At 44.6% G+C, this 20,701-nt stretch overlaps 1 protein-coding gene across 3 annotated transcripts in view; it reads left to right on the forward strand.

Annotated features, from left to right (window-relative positions):
* The window catches only part of eea1 (early endosome antigen 1), a 137,472-nt gene that overhangs the window by 95,916 nt on the left and 20,855 nt on the right, over positions 1-20,701 (forward strand). For all 3 annotated transcript variants that reach the window (XM_041202848.1, XM_041202850.1, XM_041202849.1), the window contains 2 exons: positions 3,955-4,149; positions 4,646-4,828. In XM_041202848.1, coding sequence (XP_041058782.1) covers positions 3,955-4,149; positions 4,646-4,828 — 378 coding nt within the window. The remainder of the gene's footprint in view (positions 1-3,954; positions 4,150-4,645; positions 4,829-20,701) is intronic.

Genomic DNA, 20,701 nt, shown 5'->3' on the forward strand with positions numbered 1-20,701 from the left:
CTGGCCTAAAGTTACCTGTTTTTTGTCTCCCTTTTTGAGTAAGGGTGTTACATTGGCAGTTTTCCAATCCTCTGGAACTTTTCCAGAATCTTAGGATTCTTGGAAGATTACTATCAGTGCATCCACTATCTCTGTAGCTACTTCCTTTAATATCCTACGAGGCAACCCATCAGGTCCAATGGACTTATCAACCTTTAGCCCCACTAGTTTCCCTAGTACTTTTTCTCTAGTGATAGTTATTATATTTATTTCCTTCCCCCTTTTGCCCCTTGATTATTTCATAATTTTGGAATGCTATTACTGTCTTCTACGGTGAAGACAGATGCTAAGTATTTATTCAACTCCTCTGCCATTTCCTGGTTCCTCATTATTACTTCCCCAGCCTCATTCTCTAAGGGGCCTATATTGACTTTGGCCTCTGTCTTCCTTTTTATATATTTAAAGAAGCTCTTACTTGCTAGTTTACCCTCAAAAGTTTATTTTCACCCTCTTTATTTATTTGTGGTCATCTTTTATTGGTTTTTAAAACTTTCCCAATCCTCTGGCTTACCATTAATCTTTGCCACATTGTATGTTTTTTCTTTCAATTCGATACTATCCTTAACTTCCTTGGTTAACCATGGTTGGTTTATTCCCTTCCTAGAATCCTTCTTCGTCACTGGGTTGTATCTTTGTTGCAAATCATAAACTGTTTTCTTAAACGTCTACCATTGTTCATCAACCGTGTTTTCTGCTAAACTCCTTTCCTAGACCACTCCAGCCAACTCTACCCTCATCCCTTTGTAATTACCCTTATTTAAGTTTAGCACAGTTGTTTCCGACCCAAGTTTCTCACTGTCAAACTGAATGCTAAATTCTACCATGTTATGGTCACTCTTTCCTGGGGGATCTTTTACTCTGAGCCCCCAAGTTCTGTAATTTTTTCACTAAACCTTGATGCTTCTTTCTCCTCTTAATGACAACCATTAAAACCTATCTATTCCGAACCAGGGTACATAATTATGAAATCTGAGCCAGGCCATTTAATAGTGAAATTAGGAGGACATTTTCATACATAGGGTAGTGGAAAACTAGAACTCTGTCCTCCGTAAGGTTATAGATACTGGGGCTCAATTAAAGCTTTCAAAACTGAGATCAATAGATGTTTGTCAGATAAGGGGTGTGGAGTAAAAGTGGGTAAATGGAATTGAACTACAGATCAGCCATAAACTAGTTGAATGGCAGGGCAGGCTCGAGGGGCTGATGTTCCACATCAGAGGATAGATACAGATGAAAGGCCAATTGGCCCCTTCAATTTGCTTGTTTTTTGGCTCCATTGTTAAATTTTCTGAACCCCTCTGACATTTACAGCCTTGTTTTATGAAGTATTTATACTTCTGGCTTATGTCCAACATTTTCCACTTGCCTGTGGTGCTTCATCTTCTATTGTTCTGCCCACTTTGATATTTTGCCCCAGCTCTTTCAGTAGTTTCTGAGCTGTCTCCTCAGGATCAGAGGTGCTCCTTCTCATTTGCAAACTTGACCAGTTGTCATTCAGTTTTTGAACATAAGTCATTAATATGAATTAGAAACACTATGGATCCCAACAACCACTCAAGTTTAAATAGCGCTTTTAATGTATTAAAACATCCCAAGGCATTGTCACAGACACAAACTGACACTGAGCCAAAGAAGGAACCTTAAGAGCAGGCAACCAAAAGTTTGGTTAAAGTTGTACTATTAATACAGTCATTATGCACAGAAGGAGGTCATTCAGCCCATCGAGCCTATGCCAGTTCTCCGTAAAGCAATCAATACCTACCTCTTTTAAAAAGTACCAACTGCTTTTTATCCATTCCCGGGCTCTGCTTGAGTCCTTCCTTACTATAAGCTTCTGTAGCAGTCTTTCAGACAGAAATTTGTCAAATGCCTTTTCAAAACCCACGCTTACCACGTCCATTTGGAGTGTCAGAGAGAAGCTGAGGAGCTTAGTTTGACAGGATATCTCCCTCCTGAATCCCCCATATGCTGCGAATGGGTATCAGATCTGTAATCCTAATGCCCAGTGTTCCCTCTAGGATGTGCCCCGCAGCCTCACAGCGATCAGGAGTATTTTGTGCAGGGGCAGCAGACAACACAGGAACAGCGGTCCCTTCAAGATGTACACGAGTAGGTGCACGGCACTCTTAAAGGGACTGCGCAGTGTTAGACACGCATGATGAAGGGAAAATAGAGGGAATGTTGCTCATGCCTACTCAGAATACCTCTGATATTGATGTAACGGGAATGATACTGCAGTTACCTGGGTCTTTGATCCATTTGGAAAGCTGGCATGATGTCCACTTCTTTCTAATCTACTCTCCAACATTCATTGATCCCTCACAATGATCATCAAAGCTTCACAAATCTCATCACTTGTCTCTCTTGGTGTTCCCAGGTTAAAAAGTATCTACTGCTTGGGGTTTATCCCTTTGGAACCTTTTAAATCTGTCTGAGACCCTATATCTTTATGTCAAACTTATTAATGCTATTTGGAATATTATTTAGTTGCGGGTGGCAATTTGCCCACCCGGGATTGCTCTTCAGCCCTTGGATTTTGGGTTTTAAAGAGCTTTTAAGGGATAAACAAGTCCTTGACACACGGGAGGAAACCAGCTTCCTGGAGGCCCCTTTAACAATGGAGTTCCTTCTGAGATCAAAGGAAATTGGCCAAATGTCTGAGTTGTAGAAGGGAGACCAAGAGTGGCACCAACAAAGCAAAGAGTTGCTTGGACTAGAGAGAAATGAAAGAATCAAAGGAAGCAATATTTTCAATATCCACTGAAGAGAATGGGGGCTAACCCTGTATTGGTCATCTCAAATATGGTTCAGGATGATACCTGGGCGGGCACTTCAGAATGTCTGGGAATCTGAAGGACAGCTGAAACATTCCAACCTCCTTTCCAAACCCAAAGCTGAAAGCAGTGACAGTGCTGCCTAAGGAGGTCAGTGCACAGCAGATAGTGGATCACTATCCTGCACAGTCTCCAAGGATGTGTTACTCATGTCTTCAGCAAGGCTGAAGAATGCATCAATTTAGAAAAACATTATCCAAATAGAATCTACAATACAGTAACCAGCCATTTGGCCCAATTGGTCTGTGTCAGAGTTTATACATCACACAAGACTCCTCCCATTCTAGTTATCTCTTCCCTATCCTACCCATCTCTCTCCTTCTCCCTTATTTATTATTCATTCCTTCATGGGATGTGGGCATCGCTGGCAAGTGCAGCATTTGTTGCCCATCCCTAATTGTCCTTGAACTGAGTGGCTTGCTAGCCCCTTTCCAGGGGACAGTTAAGGGTCAACCACGTCATTGTGGTCCTGGTGTCCCATGTAGGCCAGGCCGGGTAAGGATGGCAGATTTCCTTCCCTAAAGGACATTAGTGAACCAGAAGGGTTTTTACAACAATCAATGGTACTGAGATGAGCTTTATATTCCAGATATGGTTTAAATTTAAATTCAACCAGCTGCTGTCATGGGATTTGAACCCATGTCCCTAGAGCATTGGCCTGAACCTCTGGATTGCTAATCCAGCGACATTGGCACTACGCAACTGTCTCTTTTTGCACGCCACCACCCTCCCCCCCCCCCCCCCCCCCCCCCCGCCCCTGCCCCCCCATTTATGTCTTGCCTCCCCTCAATGTGATCTGTTTAACCCACGCCACATGGCAGTAACACACTTATCTCACTGTATTTAAAAAAACCGAATCCTCCCAAACTCATTGCACGATCTATTAACTTATTCAGTCTTTACCAACAAATGGAAACAGTTTCTCCACATCTGCTCCTTCGGTTTAAAGCCCTCAATCACATACCTTTTCTTTCCCAGCCTGCACTGGGTTGTGGTAATGCATTAACAGCCACGTGAGCTGTTGGAAGGTAGGATGTGCGTGATGTGTACAATTTAAGTTTAGTGATTGTTTTTGTTTCAGGCTGAGAAGCAGCTGAAAGTAAGCACTGACGGACTAACAGCCCAAACGGTCAAACTGCAGGAAGGTTTGAAGGAGAAACAGAAAGCTGAACAGCAACTCCAGACAAAACTGAAACAATCAATGGAATCTCAGGAGCAGCAAAAGAAGCAATATGAGGCCCAGATAAAAGATTTAAAAATGGAACTTTCTCAAAAGGTATGTCATTTTGGGAGGCTTTCTACCAAGTAAAATGTTTTTAGTAACATTGGGGAAAATTATAGTTTGGTGTTATACTCATTTTATGGTGTTACTTTCTTAACTTCCCCTATGATTGGTACAGGTCCCATAGCACCATTCAAACAATAACAAGAGAGCAGTCCTCAGTGTCCTGGTCAAACTATTATTCCTTCAAACCACATCACTAAAACAGAATATCTGCTCATTATCACATTACTGTTCGTGGGAGCTTGCTGTGCATAAATTGGCTGTTGCATTTCCTACATTACACTGTGACTGCACTTCATTCCCTGTCAAGCGCTTTGGTACATCCTGAGGTCTTTAAAGGTCCATTTTTCTTTTACTCTCACATTCTTTTTCTTTTGTATGTTCCTTCTTTCGCTCTCGTGCTCGTGCCCTTACACATCCATCTACAATTTAATGTAAAAAAGCTACAAATTGTCTTTAAGATAAGTGTTTTCTATTTTCTATTCAGGCTGACACATTACCCAAACTGCAGCAGCAGGTGGCAGTGCTGAACGAGCAGCTGGCTGTGAATGAAGGGAAGCTCTCGGAGCTGCAGAAGAATTACCAAGCCTCTCAAACCAACTTGGCCAAGCTTCAGTCAGATATTTATGGGAAAGAATCAGAACTGTCATCAACCAGACACGACCTGAAGGTAAATTAATTAACTTTCCCATGTTTTTCCAGCGGGAGGTCGGGGGTTTGTGTACAGGCTGCCAGCAGTCTGCAGTATTAAATGGGGCTTAACAGCCCAAACTCTGCTCCTGGCTCCTCACAGGTGGCGGGGGAGGGAGAGAAGTGGAGGGGGTGGGGTGTGGTTGTAAGGACAAACAAGCAGTAATAGAAGCAGATCATCAAACGATGTCACAGACAACAGAACAAAAGAACACAGAGGTGTTGAAGTTGGTGATATATATCTAAACGAATGTGCTAATTAAGAATGGATGGTAGGGCACTCAAGGTATAGCTCTAGTGGGGGTGGGGGGAGCATGAAAGATTTAAAAATATTTAAAAATAATGGAAATACGTAGGAAAAGAAAAATCTATATAATTTATTGGAAAAAACAAAAGGAAGGGGGAAGAAACAGAAACATCCCCACCCCCTTTCTGTTTTTTCCCCCTTGGATTCACCTAGTTCTGTTGAAGGGTCATGAGGACTCGAAACGTCAACTCTTTTCTTCTCCGCCGATGCTGCCAGACCTGCTGAGTTTTTCCAGGTAATTCTGTTTTTGTTATCCCTGGTGGCCTGGCCAATATTTATTCCTCAATCAACATCTCCAAAACACACTATCTGGTCATTATCACTTTACTGTTTGTGGAAGTTTGCTGAGCACAAATTGCCTGCACCTTTCCCACATTACAACAGTGATTACACTTCAACTGTAAAGCAGTTTGGGGTCTGGAGGTTGCACAAGGTGCTATAGAAATGCAAATTATTCTCTTCCTTTTGAAATTGGTGCAAGGCCCACCATCTGATTCTGAAATGAGGCAGAAAAAGGCCATTCAGTCCATTGTGTCTGTGCTGGCCAATAAAAAAGAAACTAACAGTTCATTTTTAATCCCATTTTTCAGCACTTGGTCTGTAGCCTTGCAGAGGCCTACATGTGGCTCCAGACCCACAGCAATGTGGTTGACTCTTAAATGTCCTCTGAACAAGGGCAATTCAGGATTGGCAATAAATACCTGCCTAGCCAGCGACACCCACATCCCATGAACGAATAAAAAACAGTTCCAGCACTTCAGGTGTAGATCCAGGTAGCTTTTAAATGAGTTGCATTTCAGCCTCAACCACCAATTCAGGCAGTGAATTCCATATGCCTACTACTCTGTGGAAGAAAACATTTTTCCTAATGTCCCCTCTAATCCTTCTACCAATCACTTTAAAACTGTGTCCTCTGGTAGTTAGCCCATCAGCGAGGGGAAACAAGCCTTTCCTGTCCAACCTATCAAGGCCCCTCATAATTTTGTGCACTTCAATTAGGTCACCCCTCAGCCTCCTCTGGTCTAAAGGAAACAACCCTAGCCTATTCAATCCTTCCTCATAGCTGCATTTGTCGAGCCTTGGCAACATTCTTGTAAATATCCTCTGTACTCTCTCCAGAGCGATTAGGTCCTTCCTGTAAAGTGGTGACCAGAACTGTACACACAATTCCAGCTGTGGGCTAACCAGCGTTTTATACAGTTCCATCATTGCATCCCTGCTTTTGTATTCTTTGCCTTGTCCAATAAAGGAAAGCATTCCATATGCTTTCTTACTGCCTTATTGACCTGTCCTGCCATCTTCAGGGACCTTTGGACATGCACTCCATGTTCTATCACTTCCTCAATCCCCCTCAATATCCTCCTGTTTGTGTATTCCCTTGCTTTGTTTGCCCTCCCCAAATGCATTACCCCTCACATTTTCTGGACCGAATTCCATTTGCTACTTATCTGCCCCCGCAACCAAACAATTGGAGACAACAGCTATCCTCTGCACTATCAACTACATGATCAGTTTTTGTGTCATCTGCAAATTCCCAATCATGTCTCCCACATTTAAATCTAAATCATTAGTATATGCAGCAAGCAGCAAGAGCTCCAATACTGAGCCCTGTGGAACGCCACTGGAAACCACTTTCCATTTGCAAAAACATCCATCGACTATTAACCTTTGTTTCCTAGTTCTGAGCCAACTTTGGATCCAACTCACCACCTTCCCCTGTATCCCATGGGATCACACTTTTTTTGACCAGTCTGCCATGTGGGACCTTGTCAAATGCCTTACTAAAATACATGTAGACAACATTCACTGCACTACGCTCATCAATCTGTTCAGTTAGTAGGACACTATCTTCCCCTAACAAAACCATGCTGACGATCCCTGATCAACATGTGCCTTTCTAAGTGACAGTTTATCCTGTCTCAGAATTGATTCCAATAATTTGCCCACCACTGAAGTCAGACTGACTGCCCTATGATTTTCTGGCCTATCTCTCACACCCATTTTAAATAATGGTACAACGTTTACAGACTTCCAATCCTCTAAGTATCTGCTATCTCCTCACTGTATTTGTTTAACAGCCTGGGATACAATCCATCTGGCCCTGGTGACTTATCCACCTTCAAGAATGCTGGTCCCTCCAGTACTTCCTCTCTCACTATGCTTATTGTTTCTGATATTTCACACTCCTTTTCTTTAACTAAAATATCTGCATCATCACTCTCCTTAGTGAAGACAGAGACAAAGTACACATTGAGAACCCTGCCCACATCTTCAGCATCAGCGCACATGTTACCATATACATCTCTGGCCCTACCATTTCCTTAGTTATTCCCTTGCTCTTTAATGTACAGGTTTTCTTTTGGGTTTTCTTTGATTTTACCTGCCAATACTTTTTTGTATCCTCTCTTTGCTTTCCTAAGTTACTTTTTTACTTCACCCCTGTACTTTCTAGACTCCTCTAGACTTTCTTTTTTTTAAGTTTTATTTATTCATTCACTGGATGTGGGCTTTACTGGCTGGGCCAGCATTTATTGTCCATCTCTGGTTGCCTTTGAGAAGGTGGGGGTGAGCTGCCTTCTTGAACCGCTGCAGTCCATGTGATGTAGGTACACCCACAGTGCTGTTAGGGAGGGAGCTCCAGGATTTTGACCCAGCGACAGTGAAGAAACAGTGATACATTTCCAAGGCAGGTTGGTGAGGGACTTGGAGGGGAACTTCCAGGTGGTGGTGTCCCCATCTATCTGCTGCCCTTGTCCTTCTAGTTGGTAGTGGTCATGGATTTGGAAGGTGCTGTCGAAGGGGTCTTGGTGAATTCTTGCAGTGCACCTTATAGATAGTACACACTGCTGCAACTCTGCATCGATGGTGGAGGAAGTGAATGTTTATGGTTGTGGTGCCAATCAAGCGGGTTGCTTTGTCCTGGACAATGTCAAGCTTCTTGAGTGTTGTGGGTTCTGGACTCATCCAGGCAAGTAGGGAGTATTCCATCACGCTCCTGTCTTGCGCCTTGCAGATGGTGGACAGACTTTGGGGTGTCAGAAGGTGAGTTACTTTTCTCACTATTCCTAGCCTCTGACCTGCTCTTGTAGCCACAATATTTATATGGCTAGCCGACTTCAGTTTCTGGTCAAAGGTAACCCCCAGGGTGTTGATAGTTGGGGATTCAGTGATGGTAATGCCAGTGAACATCATGGGGCGATAGCTGGATTCTCTCTTGTTGGGGATGGTCATTGCCTGGCACATGTGTGGCGTGAATGTTGCTTGCCACTTGTCAGCCCAAGCCTGGATATTGTCCAGACCTTGCTGCTTTTGGACATGGACTGCTTCAGTATCTGAGGAGTTGCAAATGGTGCTGAACATTGTGCAATCATCAGCAAACATCCCCACTTCAGACCTTATGATCGAAGGAAGGTCACAAATGAAGCAGCTGAAGACGATTGGGCTGAGGACACTGCCCTGAGGAGCTCCTGCAATGATGTCCTGGAGCTGAGATGATTGACCTCCAGCAATCACATCCATCTCCCTTTGTGCTAGGCATGACTTCAGCTGACGGAGAGTTTTCCTCCTGATTCCATTTGACTCCAATTTTGCATGGGCTCCTTGATGTCACACTCTGTCAAATGCAGCCTTGATGTCAAGGGCAGTCACTCTCACCTCACCTCTGGAGTTCAACTCTTTTGTCCATGTTTGAACCAAGGCTGTAATGCTGAGTGTTCCTGGAGGAACCAAAACTGGGCATCACTGACCAGGTTATTGCTAAGCAAGTGCCATATGATTACCCTGTTGATTACCCCTTTCCATCACTTTACTGATGATCGACAGTATACTGATGGAGGTGGTAATTGGCCGTGTTGGACTTGTCCTGTTTCTTGTGTACAGGCTATACCTTGGCAATTTTACACATAGCTGTGTAGATGCTAGTGTTGTAGCTGTACTGGAATATCTTGGCTAGGGGACGGCAAGTTCTGGAGCATAAGTCTTCAGTACTATTGCCGGAATATTGTCATGGTCCATAGCCTTTGCAGTATCCAGTGCTTTTAGCCATTTCTTGATAATAAGTGGAGTGAATCAAATTGGCTGAAGACTAGCATCTGTGATGCTGGGGATCTCTGGAGGAGGCTGAGATAGATCATCCACTCGGCACTTCTGGCTGAAGATGGTAGCAAATGCTTCAGCCTTATCTCTTGCACTGATGTGCTGGCTCCTCTATCATTGAGGATGGGGATATTTGTGGAGCCGCCTCCTCCAATGAGAGTTGTTTAATTGTCCACCACCATTCACGACTGGATGTGGCCAAACTGCAGAGCTTAGTTCTGATCCATTGGTTTGAAGATCGCTTAGCTCTGTCTATCATTTGTTGCTTAAGCTGATTGACACACAAGTAGTCCTGTGTTATAGCTTCACGAGGTTGACACGTCATTTTTAGGTATGCCTGGTGCTGGCTCCTGGCATGCCCTCCTGCGCTCTTCATTGAACCAGGATTGATCCCCTGGCTTGATAGGTCATGGTGGAGTGGAGGATATGCCAGGCCATGAGGTTACAGATTGTGTTCAAGTACAATTCTGCTGCTGCTGATAGCCCACAGCGCCTCCTGGGTACCCCGTCTTGAGTTGCTAGATCTGTTAGAAATCTACCCCATTTAGCATGGTGGTAGTGCCACACAACACAATGGAGGGTATCCTCAATGTAAAGGTGAGATTTCATCTCCACAGCGACTGTATGGTGGTCACTCCTACCGATACTGTCATCGACAGATGCATCTGTGGCAGGCAGGCTGGTGAGGATGAGGTCAAGTATGTTTTTCCCTCTTGTTCGTTCCCTCACAACCTGCCGCAGACCCAGTCTAGCAGCTATGTCTTTTAAGACTCAGCCAGCTCAGTCAGTAGTGGTGCAATCGAGCCACTCTTGGTGCTGGACATTGAAATCCCTCACCCAGAGTACATTCTGTGTCCTTGCCACCCTCACTGCTCCCTCGAAGTGGTGTTCAACATGGAGGAGCACTGATTCATCGGCTGAGGGAGGGCAGTACGTGGTAATCAGCAGGAGATTTCCTTGCCCATGTTTGACCTGATACCATGAGACTTCATGGGGTCTAGAGTCGATGTTGAGGACTCCCAGGGCAACTCCCTCCTGACTGTATACCACTGTGCCACCACCTCTATTGGGCCTGTCCTGTCAGTGGGACAGGACATACCCAGGGATGGCGATGGTAGTGTCTGAGACATTGTTGAACCCTGGGTCTCTGGATTACTAGTCCAGTGACAATATCACTATGCCATCGCCTCCCCCTACATTAAGCTTCTTTGTGACTGTCATAAGCTTTCTTTTTCTGCTGTATGTTACACCGTATCTTCTGGATAACCAGGGGGCTCTAGATTTGGCAGTATCCCCTTTATCTTTGTGGGGACATGTCTACACTGTGCTCATTGAATCTTACTTTTGAATGTCTCCCACTGATTTGACATTGTTTTCCCTTCTAGTAGCTCTATGGGGTCCACTTTAGCCAGCTCGCTTCTCAGATTTGTAAAATTTGTCTTCCTCCAGTTTAGAACTTTTACTCCTGTTCTATCTTTTTCCTTCTCCACAATGATGCTGAATCATTATGGTCATTATGGTCACTATCTCCAAAATGGTCTCTTACTGCTACTTCATCCACTTGCCCAGCTTCATTTCCTAAGACTAAATCTAGAATTGCGCCCCCTGTCATTGGGCTTGTTACGTGCTGGCTGAAAAAGTTCTCTTGAATGCAGTTCAAGAATTTTGCACCCACTCTGCCCTTCACACTGTTCACATCCCAATTGATATTAGGACAATTGAAGTCTCTAACTATTACTGTCCTATTGTTTTTGCACTCAGAAATTTGGCGACATATTTGCTCTTCTAATTTTTTTTGTTCATTTATGGGATGTGGCGTCGCTGGCTAGGCCAGCATTTATTGCCCATCCATAATTGCCCATGAGGTGGTGCTGAGCTGTCTCCTTGAACCGCTGCAGTCCCTGCGGTATAGGCAAACCAACAGTGCTGTTAAGAAGGCAGTTCCAGGATTTTGATCCAGTGACAGTGAAGGAACGGCGATGTATTTCCAAGTCAGGATGGTGAGTGGCTTAGAGGAGAACTTCCAGGTGATGGTGTTCCAGGTGATGGTGTTCCCATCTATCTGCTGCCCTTAACTCCTTCCACTATTTGGGTGTGTATAATATACTCCTAACAATGTGGCTGCCCTTTTTATTTCTGACTCAACCCATATACTAAATGGGGCATCAAATGAGGCCATATCACCCCTCCTCACAGCTGCGATTCTTTAACCAATAATGCTACACCCCGACAGGGACTCCAGCTGTTCAAGAAGGCAGCTCACTGCCATTCTGGAGTCACATCTGTATCAATAGCCACAGAAACATCTGCCTGTTCCCCTAGCAACCCCTATCACTACTGCTCTTCCCCTCTACTTCCTCCCCTCCTGTACAGCAGAGCCACCTATGGTACCAGACCTGGCTCTGATGGCACTCCTCCAAGGAACTAATACTCTCATCAGTATCCAAAATGGAAAACTGATTGGCGAGCGGGATCCCAGGGGATTCCTGCACTTTCTGCATAGCTCTCTTGGGCTACCTGGTAGTCACCCATTCCCTTTCTGCCTCCAGGCTCCTACGCTGTGGTGTGACCACCACTCTGCACATACTATCCACGTAACTCTCAGCCTCGCGGATGCGACACAGTGACTCCAGCCACTGCCCAAGCTCCAAAACCCGGAGCCCAAGGTGACAGCCAGTGACACTTACTGCACATGTGGTCATCTAGGACACTGGTAGCGCCCACGACTTCCCACATATTACAGGGCATGTATTTCACACGACAGAGCTGTCCTGCCATGGCTTCAATGTACTTCCCTTATGTTAACTTTATTTTACTTTGGTTTACTTTTACTACTTTATTTTACCTGGCCTTGGCTTAACTTTACTACCCTATTGTTTGTGTTTCTTACTTAAATCTAAGTAGTTCCTTCTTTTAAAAGAATATATTTTTCTAATTTTGAGCTACGTGAAGACCCTCCCTAACAGCAGTTTCTCTTTCTGCTGTGATGTCACTCTTGGGTATTTTCAAAACTCAGGCCTCTTGTGCAGCTTTTCAACTCCTGGTCTCCTTCAGGCTGCGAAAGATAGAGAAAGGAAAAAGAGCACCTCTCTCCCCTCCTGTTTCATTCGCAGGATATGGACTTCGATTGCTGGGCCAACACTTATTGACCGTCCCTAGTTGGGATGCCCTTGAGAAAGTGGTAGTGAGCTGCCTTCTTGAACCGCTGCAGTCGATGTGTAAGTACACACACAGTGCTGTTAGAGAGGGAGTTCCAGGATTTTGACCCAGTGATATATTTCCAAGTCATGGTGGTGAGTGGCTTGGAGGGGAGCTTCCAGGTGGTGGTGTTCCCATCTAACTGCTGCCCTTGTCCTTCTAGATGGTAGTGGTCGTGCGTTTGGAAGGTGCTCTCTAAGGAACCTTGGTGAGTTCCTGCATTGCACCTTGTAGATGGTATTGTGCATCAGTGCTGGAGGGAGTGAATATTTGTGAATGTGGTGCCAATCAAGCGGGCTGCTTTGTCCTGATGGTGTCAAGCGTCTTGAGTGTTGTTGGAGCTGCACTCATCCAGGCAAGTGGGGAGTATTCCATCACACTCCTGACTTGTGCCTTGTAGATGGTGGACAGGCTTTGGGGAGTCAGGAGATGAGTTACTTGTCGCAGCATTCCCAGCCTCTGACCTGCACTTATAGCCACATTGTTTATATGGCTGGTCCAGTTCAGTTTCTGGTGAATGATAACCCCCAGGGCGTCGATAGTGGGGTATTCAGTGGTGGTAATGCCATTGAATGTCAAGGGCCGATGGTTAGATTCTCTCTTGCTGGAGATGGTCATTGTCTCAGCACTTGTGTGGTGTGAATGTTACTTGCCACTTGTCAGCCCAAGCCTGGATATTGTCCTGGTCTTGCTGCATTTGGACATGGACTGTTACAGTATGTGAGGAGTCGCGAATGGCGTTGACCATTGTGCAATCATCAGTGAACATCCCTACTACTGACCTTATGATGGAAGGAAGGTCATTGATGAAGCTGCTGAAAATGGTTGGGCTGAGAACACTACCCTGAGGAACTCCTACAGTGATATCCTGGAGCTGAGACGATTGACCTCCAACAATCACAACCATCTTCCTTTGTGCTAGGTATAACTCCAACTAGTGTAGAGTTTTCGTCCGGATTCCCGTTGACTCCCATTTTGCTAGGGCTCCTTGATGCCACACTCTGTCAAATGGGACCTTGATGTCAAGGGCAGCCACTCTCACCTCTCCTCAGGAGTTCAGCTCTTTATCCATATTTGAACCAAGGCTGTAATGAGGTCAGGAGCTGAGTGGCCCTGTCGGAACCCAAACTGGGCATCAGTGAGCAGGTTATTGCTAAGCAAGTGCCACTTGGTAGCACTGCTGATGACCCCTTCCATTACTTTACTGATGATCGAGAGTAGACTGATGGGGCGGTAATTGGCCGTGTTGGATTTGTCCTGCTTTTTGTGTACAGGACATACCTGGGCAATTTTCCGCATAGCCGGATAGATGCCAGTGTTGTAGCTGTACTGGTACAGTTTGGCTTGGGGTACAGCAAGTTCTGGAGCACAAGTCTTCAGTACTATTGCTGGAATATAGCCATTACACAGTCCACTCCCTTCAGTCATTTCTTGATATCATGTGGACTGAATCGAATTGGCCGAAGACTGGCATCTGTGATGGTGGGGGCCTCCAGTTGGGACAGGACAGGGATGGTGGTGTCTGGGGCATTATCTGTAAGGTATGATTCTGTGAGAATGACTACGTCAGGCTGTTGCTTAACTCGCCTTTGAGACGGCTCTCCCAAATTTGGCACTAGTCCCTAGATGTTAGTAAGGAGGACTTTGCAGAGTCGACAGGGCTGTTTGCTGAGGTTTCTGATGCCAAGGTCGATGTCAGGTGGTCAGTTCGGTTCCATTCCTTTTTTTTGAGACCTTGTAGCGGTTTGATACAACTGGGTGGCTTGCCAGGCTATTTCAGAGGGCACGTAAGAGTCAACCACATTGCCGTGTGCCTGGAGCCACGTGCAGGCCAGATCAGGTAAGGACAGCAGATTTCCTTCCCTAAAAAGGGCATTAGTGAAGCAAATATTTTTTTCCAAAATCTACAATGGTTTCATGGTCATCATTAGACTTTTAAGTCCAGATTCTTTTTTATATTGAATTCAAATTCCACCAACTGCCGTGGCGGGATTCAAACACGGGTCCCCAGAGCATTACCCTTGGTCTGTGGATTACTAGTCCAGCAACAATACCACTTCGCCATTACCTTCCCCAAGCTCACAGCAATTCCACTTTCTACCAGCTGCTCTCCATGACAGTGCGCTTAGCCTCTCTTATTTATACTGTTGAGATTTGGATGAATGTCCTATTTAGCTTCCCAGGAGAGTTGCCCCCAACCCCCAGCCACCCACATATACCAAAGAAACTGGCCGAAAAGTACCATCAACAATGTCCGTTCTTCCTTGCTACCACGCTGCTAGTGCCCATCTTTCACGACGATGCTACATTCTGCACAGTCAGCTGTTCTCTGCACCAACTACAAATCAAATGTGAAAAGTTATAGAATAATCTGGCAAGTGTGAACGATGATTGTGTATGTTTTGGCAGGCTGTTTCTTGATGCTGGTGGACTGCATGTGGTATCTAAGACTGGGGGTCATAATTATAAGATAGTCACTAATAACTCCAAAAGAGAATACAGGAGGGACTTAATTATTCTTAGACTGGTTAGAATTGAGGAACTCGCTGCTGTATGGAGTGGGTGAGTTGAATTGTATAGATGCATTTAAGGGGTAACTAGATAAAAACACAAGGAAGAAACAAATAGGAGGACATGCATGAGGGTAGGAGGATGCTCATGTGGAGCATAAACACCAGCTAAGACCAGTCGGCCCGACCTGTTGTGTTTTCGATGCAACAGCTTTAAATTATTCCCTGGTGTAAGTTGTGTGCATGCAGCTGGCTGTTGGGTCTCTCTGGGGACCTGCTGGGACTTGGGTGGTCCTGGACCTCTGGTTGTGTATTAAGTTCCTGTAAGTCTTCACAAAGGTGACTGCTGTTTCTTGTGTCCAACCACTCCGTTCCCACCTGGCCTTTTGTGAGGTGTTGGAGAGGAGTTTCATAACTCACATTTCTCTTCCGAGTCATTGCAATGCAGGCTTTGAATTCTGGTCTGGAAATTTGTCCTTAACCTTCTAACTCTCAATTGTGCAAAACACTTCAACCTCTGAAAAGGCTGCTATTTTCAGTACACAGCTTGCTGAGATAATTAGTGCACTGCTCTTTTCATTAATTAGCCTGTAGCTTGGGAGATCTAACCCATGTTATAGAGAATTTTTTTTAAATCTTGTGTTTATGTGGCACCTTTCGTGACTTTGGGACCTCCGATACAGCCAGTGAAATACATTTGAAGCGTCGTTACTCTTGCAGCATAGGAAATGAGGCAGCCAATTTTTCACAAAGCAAGGTCCCACAAACAGCAATGGGATAATGACCAATGGGATAATCTGTTTCAGTGATGTTGTTTTGAGCATTAATTATTAGCCAGGACACGAGGGAGAGGTCCCCTGCATTTCTTTGAATAATGTCATGGGATCATTTACTTCAAGTCTAACTCCTGGGTAACTATACAACTGACACCTCAATCGCTTAGTGACTGTGCCCCACCCCCTCAAACCACCGACTACTCCTGCCCAACCTGACCTGACTCGCCCCCGCCACCCAACTCCCCCTTCCCCCCCACCACGAAACACAACCTCACCACCCTACCCAGCTGCCACCCTACCCTCTTACCACCCATTTCATCATACAATAACACACTGAAAATATAAATGATCTCAAATGAAAAATCTTGAGTGCAGATGGGGCCTCCTTTTAACATCTTATCCCAAAAGACGGCACCTTCAACAGTGCAGCACTCCCACAGTGAGTGTCAGCCTGGATCTATGGGTCAAGGGGGAATTAAAATTAATAGGTATTTCGCAGTGCACCTTGGCATTTTAAATAATGGCCCAAATCTTCTGATTCCCAGATAGCACCCCCCAAGATATGCCAAAGGACTCTTGGAAGTCCCAGTGCACAGACCCTGTGAGAATTGCTTGGGAAGTTTAGCTCCCCAGAAGCCTCTGAAAAAGTCTCCAACTATGAGTTCGAGTCAGAGTCTGTGGAGGGTTCCAACTCACTTACCTGGATAGTTACCCGGGAAATGTTAGACAGAAAGATCCTAGTCAAGTCTAACTCCTGGGTAACTATACAACTGACACCTCAATCGCTCAGTGACTCTGCCCCATCCCCTTGAACCACCGACTACTCCTGCCCAACCTGACCTGACTAGCCCCCGCCACCCAACTCCCCCTCCCCCCCCCCCACCACGAAACACAACCTCACCACCCTACCCAGCTGCCACCCTACCCTCTTACCACCCATTCCAGCATACACTAAGGTACTGAAAAGCAGTCCCAGCTTTCCAGTGTGTTAGTGAACACTTCTCAGAATGTGGCAACTGGTGCCGCAAAAAGGGGGTATGGTATGGATCTTTCCCCAATGATCCAGCTGTTAGCACCACACCTGCTATTAATTGATGCGCAAACCAAACCCCATTCTGAAAATGAGAAGAAAACTTACTGATCTCAGCAGCAAGAAGTCCAGTAATACTTTTGGGATTTTAAAAATTAGAAGTAAAAGGTTAATAACAAGAATAAAAGATAACTTAAGTACACAAAATTACAGTTATACAGTTAAAATTCATCTTGCAAGACATTCCCCCAAAAAGACACTATACTTGGTCAGATCCACAAGTAAACACCTTGCAGGCAACACTCCCTTATAAATTTTTAACAATAAAATCCTGTAATATTACCCAAGACAAACTGCTGTAGCTTTAAAAAAGGCATACCACATGATCTCTTAACCTCTCTCCCACTCTGCTATGGAAATCTAAAACTTTGGAACAAGACTGCTTTTGTTGCAGCCTAAGACTTTTATGGCTTGACTGGCTGGCTGATTCAAACTGCATCTTCTCCCAGCCTAGAGCTACAGCTAACAGCCACAGCCACAACTAACAGCCCCCACAGCTTTCCACAGTAACTGTAAAAATACAATTTTTCCCCTTTCATCTCAAGTTCCACTGTTCTCACACCTCTTTGAAACTCAAACCCTTCCAAATATAAAACCTTTCATGTTTCTATTTTGTCTCTGTTTTTGGGTCAATAAAGTGTAATATACCCTCTGCTGTTTACATTTGGAACTCCTGCAAGATGCAAACATGTTTCTTTTAGTCTCTGACTTCCCTTTAATATTCAAACAAACTCAACTTATCTAAAAATGCGAATGTTATGGGGAAGAGGCAAGAAAGTGGAGTTGAGGATTATCAGATCAGCCATGATATCATTGAATGGTGGAGCAGACTTGATGGGCCAAATGGCCTACTTCTGCTCCTGCATCATATGGTCTTATGTTAGGTCCAACCTATCCACTTGTACGTCAAACCTAATGCCTCTATCCTTTCATGTTTCAAACCCCCCGGACAATCTGTCTTCTGGTAACTTTTCCCTAGCTTAATTAAGACATACACGCATACGAATTAAGTCATACATGCACATAAGCACATGCATGCACCCTTTTTCACAGAATAACACAATATTCTCCAAAAATATTTAAAAAAATAACATCCATTCTCATACAGCACTACGTGGAAACAGTTGGATTGAAGGTGCTCTGAAGGCAGTTCTGAATAAGCTGGAATCTGGAGCTCCACTTTGGTACAAGAAAATAGGAGCGGAGCAGCAATCTGGTGATTGCCACTCCTCGAACGATTTGGGCCATAATATCAGCTCTGATTCCATGTGAAATACATGTACAGAAACTTAATTTGACGAACTCTAAATCAATCTTTCTATGGCCGGAGAGGTAGTTTAAAGTTAAACTGTATTTTTATTAGATTTTAGGTACATTTTTAAGTAAACTTTGGAAGATGCATGGCTCAGATTGACAGATGATCATTTAGTATGAGATTCAGCACAGTGTCTCCTGTTCCCTCACTTGGGTCTTGAGGCCCACCTGCTCACTGATTTTGTGACCTCAAGTCCTGACTTGCCGATCCAGCTTTGCTAAGAAGCTGATCCTGGCCAGAAGATCATTGGGTTGCACTCGAAGACAGGGGAGGTGATGAGAATTTATTTCACAGAGTTGTGGCTGTAATGTGCTGTCTGAAAGGGTGGGAGAAACTGACCACAATAGTAAATTTTGAAAGGATATTGGATAAATTCTTGAAAAGGATCTGCAGGCCTGGGTGGGGTGGCGGTGGTGGAAGAGCAGAGACTGAGACTAATTGATTAGCTCTTTATAAGAACTGGCACAGGCACAGTGGGCTGAATGGCCTCCTGTGTTGTATAATTCTGTAATGTAAAGCATGGAAGTAAAAATCACGTTGAAACAGTTTGAATGCCCGCATGCTTGTTAATGCATTTATAACATTAAAAATGGGGATTGTGTTCAATCATAAGACATAAGACAGGAGCAGAAATTAGGCCATTCGGCCCATCAAGTCTGCTCCGCCATTCAATCATGGCTGATAAGTTTCTCAAACCCATTCTCCTGCCTTCTCCCCCTAACCTTTGATCCCCTTACCAATCAAGAACCTATCTATCTCGGTCTTAAATACACTCAATGACCTGGCCTCCACAGCCTTCTGTGGCAATGAATTCCATAGATTCACCACTCTCTGGCTAAAGAAGTTTCTCCTCATCTCTGTTCCAAAAGGTCTTCCCTTTACTCTGAGGCTGTGCCCTTGGGTCCTAGTCTCTCCTACTAATGGAGACATCTTCCCCACATCCACTATATCCAGGCCTTTCAGTATTCTGTAAGTTTCAATCAGATCCCCCCTCATCCTTCTAAACTCTATCAAGTATAGACCCAGAGTCCTTAAACATTCTTCATATGTTAAGCCTTTCATTCTTGGGATCGTTCTCACGAACTTCCTCTGGACCCCCTGCAGGGCCAGCACATCCTTCCTGAGATACGGGACCCAAAATTGCTCACAATATTCTAAATGTGGTCTGACCAGAGCCTTATAAAGCCTCAGACAGATCCCTGCTTTTATATTCTAGTCCTTTCGAAATAAATGCCAACATTGCATTTGACTCCTTAACTACCGATTCAACCTGCAAGTTAACCTTAAGAGAATCCTGGACTAGGACTCCCAAGTCCCTTTGCACTTCAGATTTCTGAATTCTCTCCCCATTTAGAAAATAGTCTATGCCTCTATTCTTCCTACCAACGTGCATGACCTCACACTTGCCCAGGTTGTATTCCATCTGTCACTTCTTTGCCCATTCTCCTAACCTGTCCAAATCCTTCTGCAGCCTCCCCGCCTCCTCAATGCTACCTGTCCCTCCACCTATCTTTTGTATCATCTGCAAACTTAGCCACGATGCCCTCAGTTCCTTCATCTAGATCATTAATGTATAAAGTGAAAAGTTGTGGTCCCAACACTGACCCCTGTGGAACTCCACTAGTCACCGGCCGCCATTACTATCACTAGACATCTGTATGGAATTCAGAATGGAGATTTTTTTATATTTACACAGAGGATTGTGAGGCTATATAATGCATGACCAGAGGTAGCGATAGAATTGGAAACCTTATTAACATTCAAGAATAGGTTAGATCAGTGTTTGAAGAAAAGGACAATGAAGGGATATGGGGATAGAGCAGACACATGGGATTAGGACACTGCTCTTGAGGGGCATAAACTCCAACACTAACTAGCTGGGCTGAGTGGGCTGTTTCTTTGTTGTAATTTCAATGTAACTCAAGGTAAAAGCCAAAAAACACAATTAGAACATTTGAACAGAATAAGTGGAGATTTGTTCATTCTGGGTAATGCTAAATGACTATCAATGCAGTTTCCTGTCATTTCTGCTAGAGTTGAATAAATTGTTAACAGTACGGCAAATCGAAAGTGTTTGTATTCTCGCAGTTAGGTATGAATTTGCCTTGATCTACAAATAAGACAATCTAGATTTAAAATAATTTAAAGAGCCAGAGGGAGGAGAAATGTTTTTATGCAGAGTTATGATCTGCAGTGCACTCTTTTTTTATTCTTTCAAAGGATGTGGGTGTTGCTGGCTGGGCCAGAATGTATTCCCGATCCCTAATTGTCCTTGAGAAGGTGGGGGTGAGCTGCCTTCTTGAACCGCTGCAATCCATGTGGTGTAGGTACACCCACAGTGCTGTTAGGGAGGGAGTTCCAGGGTTTTGACCCAGCGACAGTAAAGGAACAGTGATAAGTTCCAAGTCAGGATGGCGGGTGGCTTTGAGGAAAAGTTGCAGGTGGTGGTGTTCTCATGTGCGCGCTGCCCTCGTCCTTCTAGGTGGTAGAGGTTGTGGGTTTGGAAGGTGCTTTCTAAGGTAGCTTGGTGAGTTGCTGCAGTGCATCTTGTGGATGGTACAC

Source organism: Carcharodon carcharias, chromosome 13 (genome assembly GCF_017639515.1).
Source record: "Carcharodon carcharias isolate sCarCar2 chromosome 13, sCarCar2.pri, whole genome shotgun sequence".
Taxonomy (NCBI): Eukaryota; Metazoa; Chordata; class Chondrichthyes; order Lamniformes; family Lamnidae; genus Carcharodon; species Carcharodon carcharias.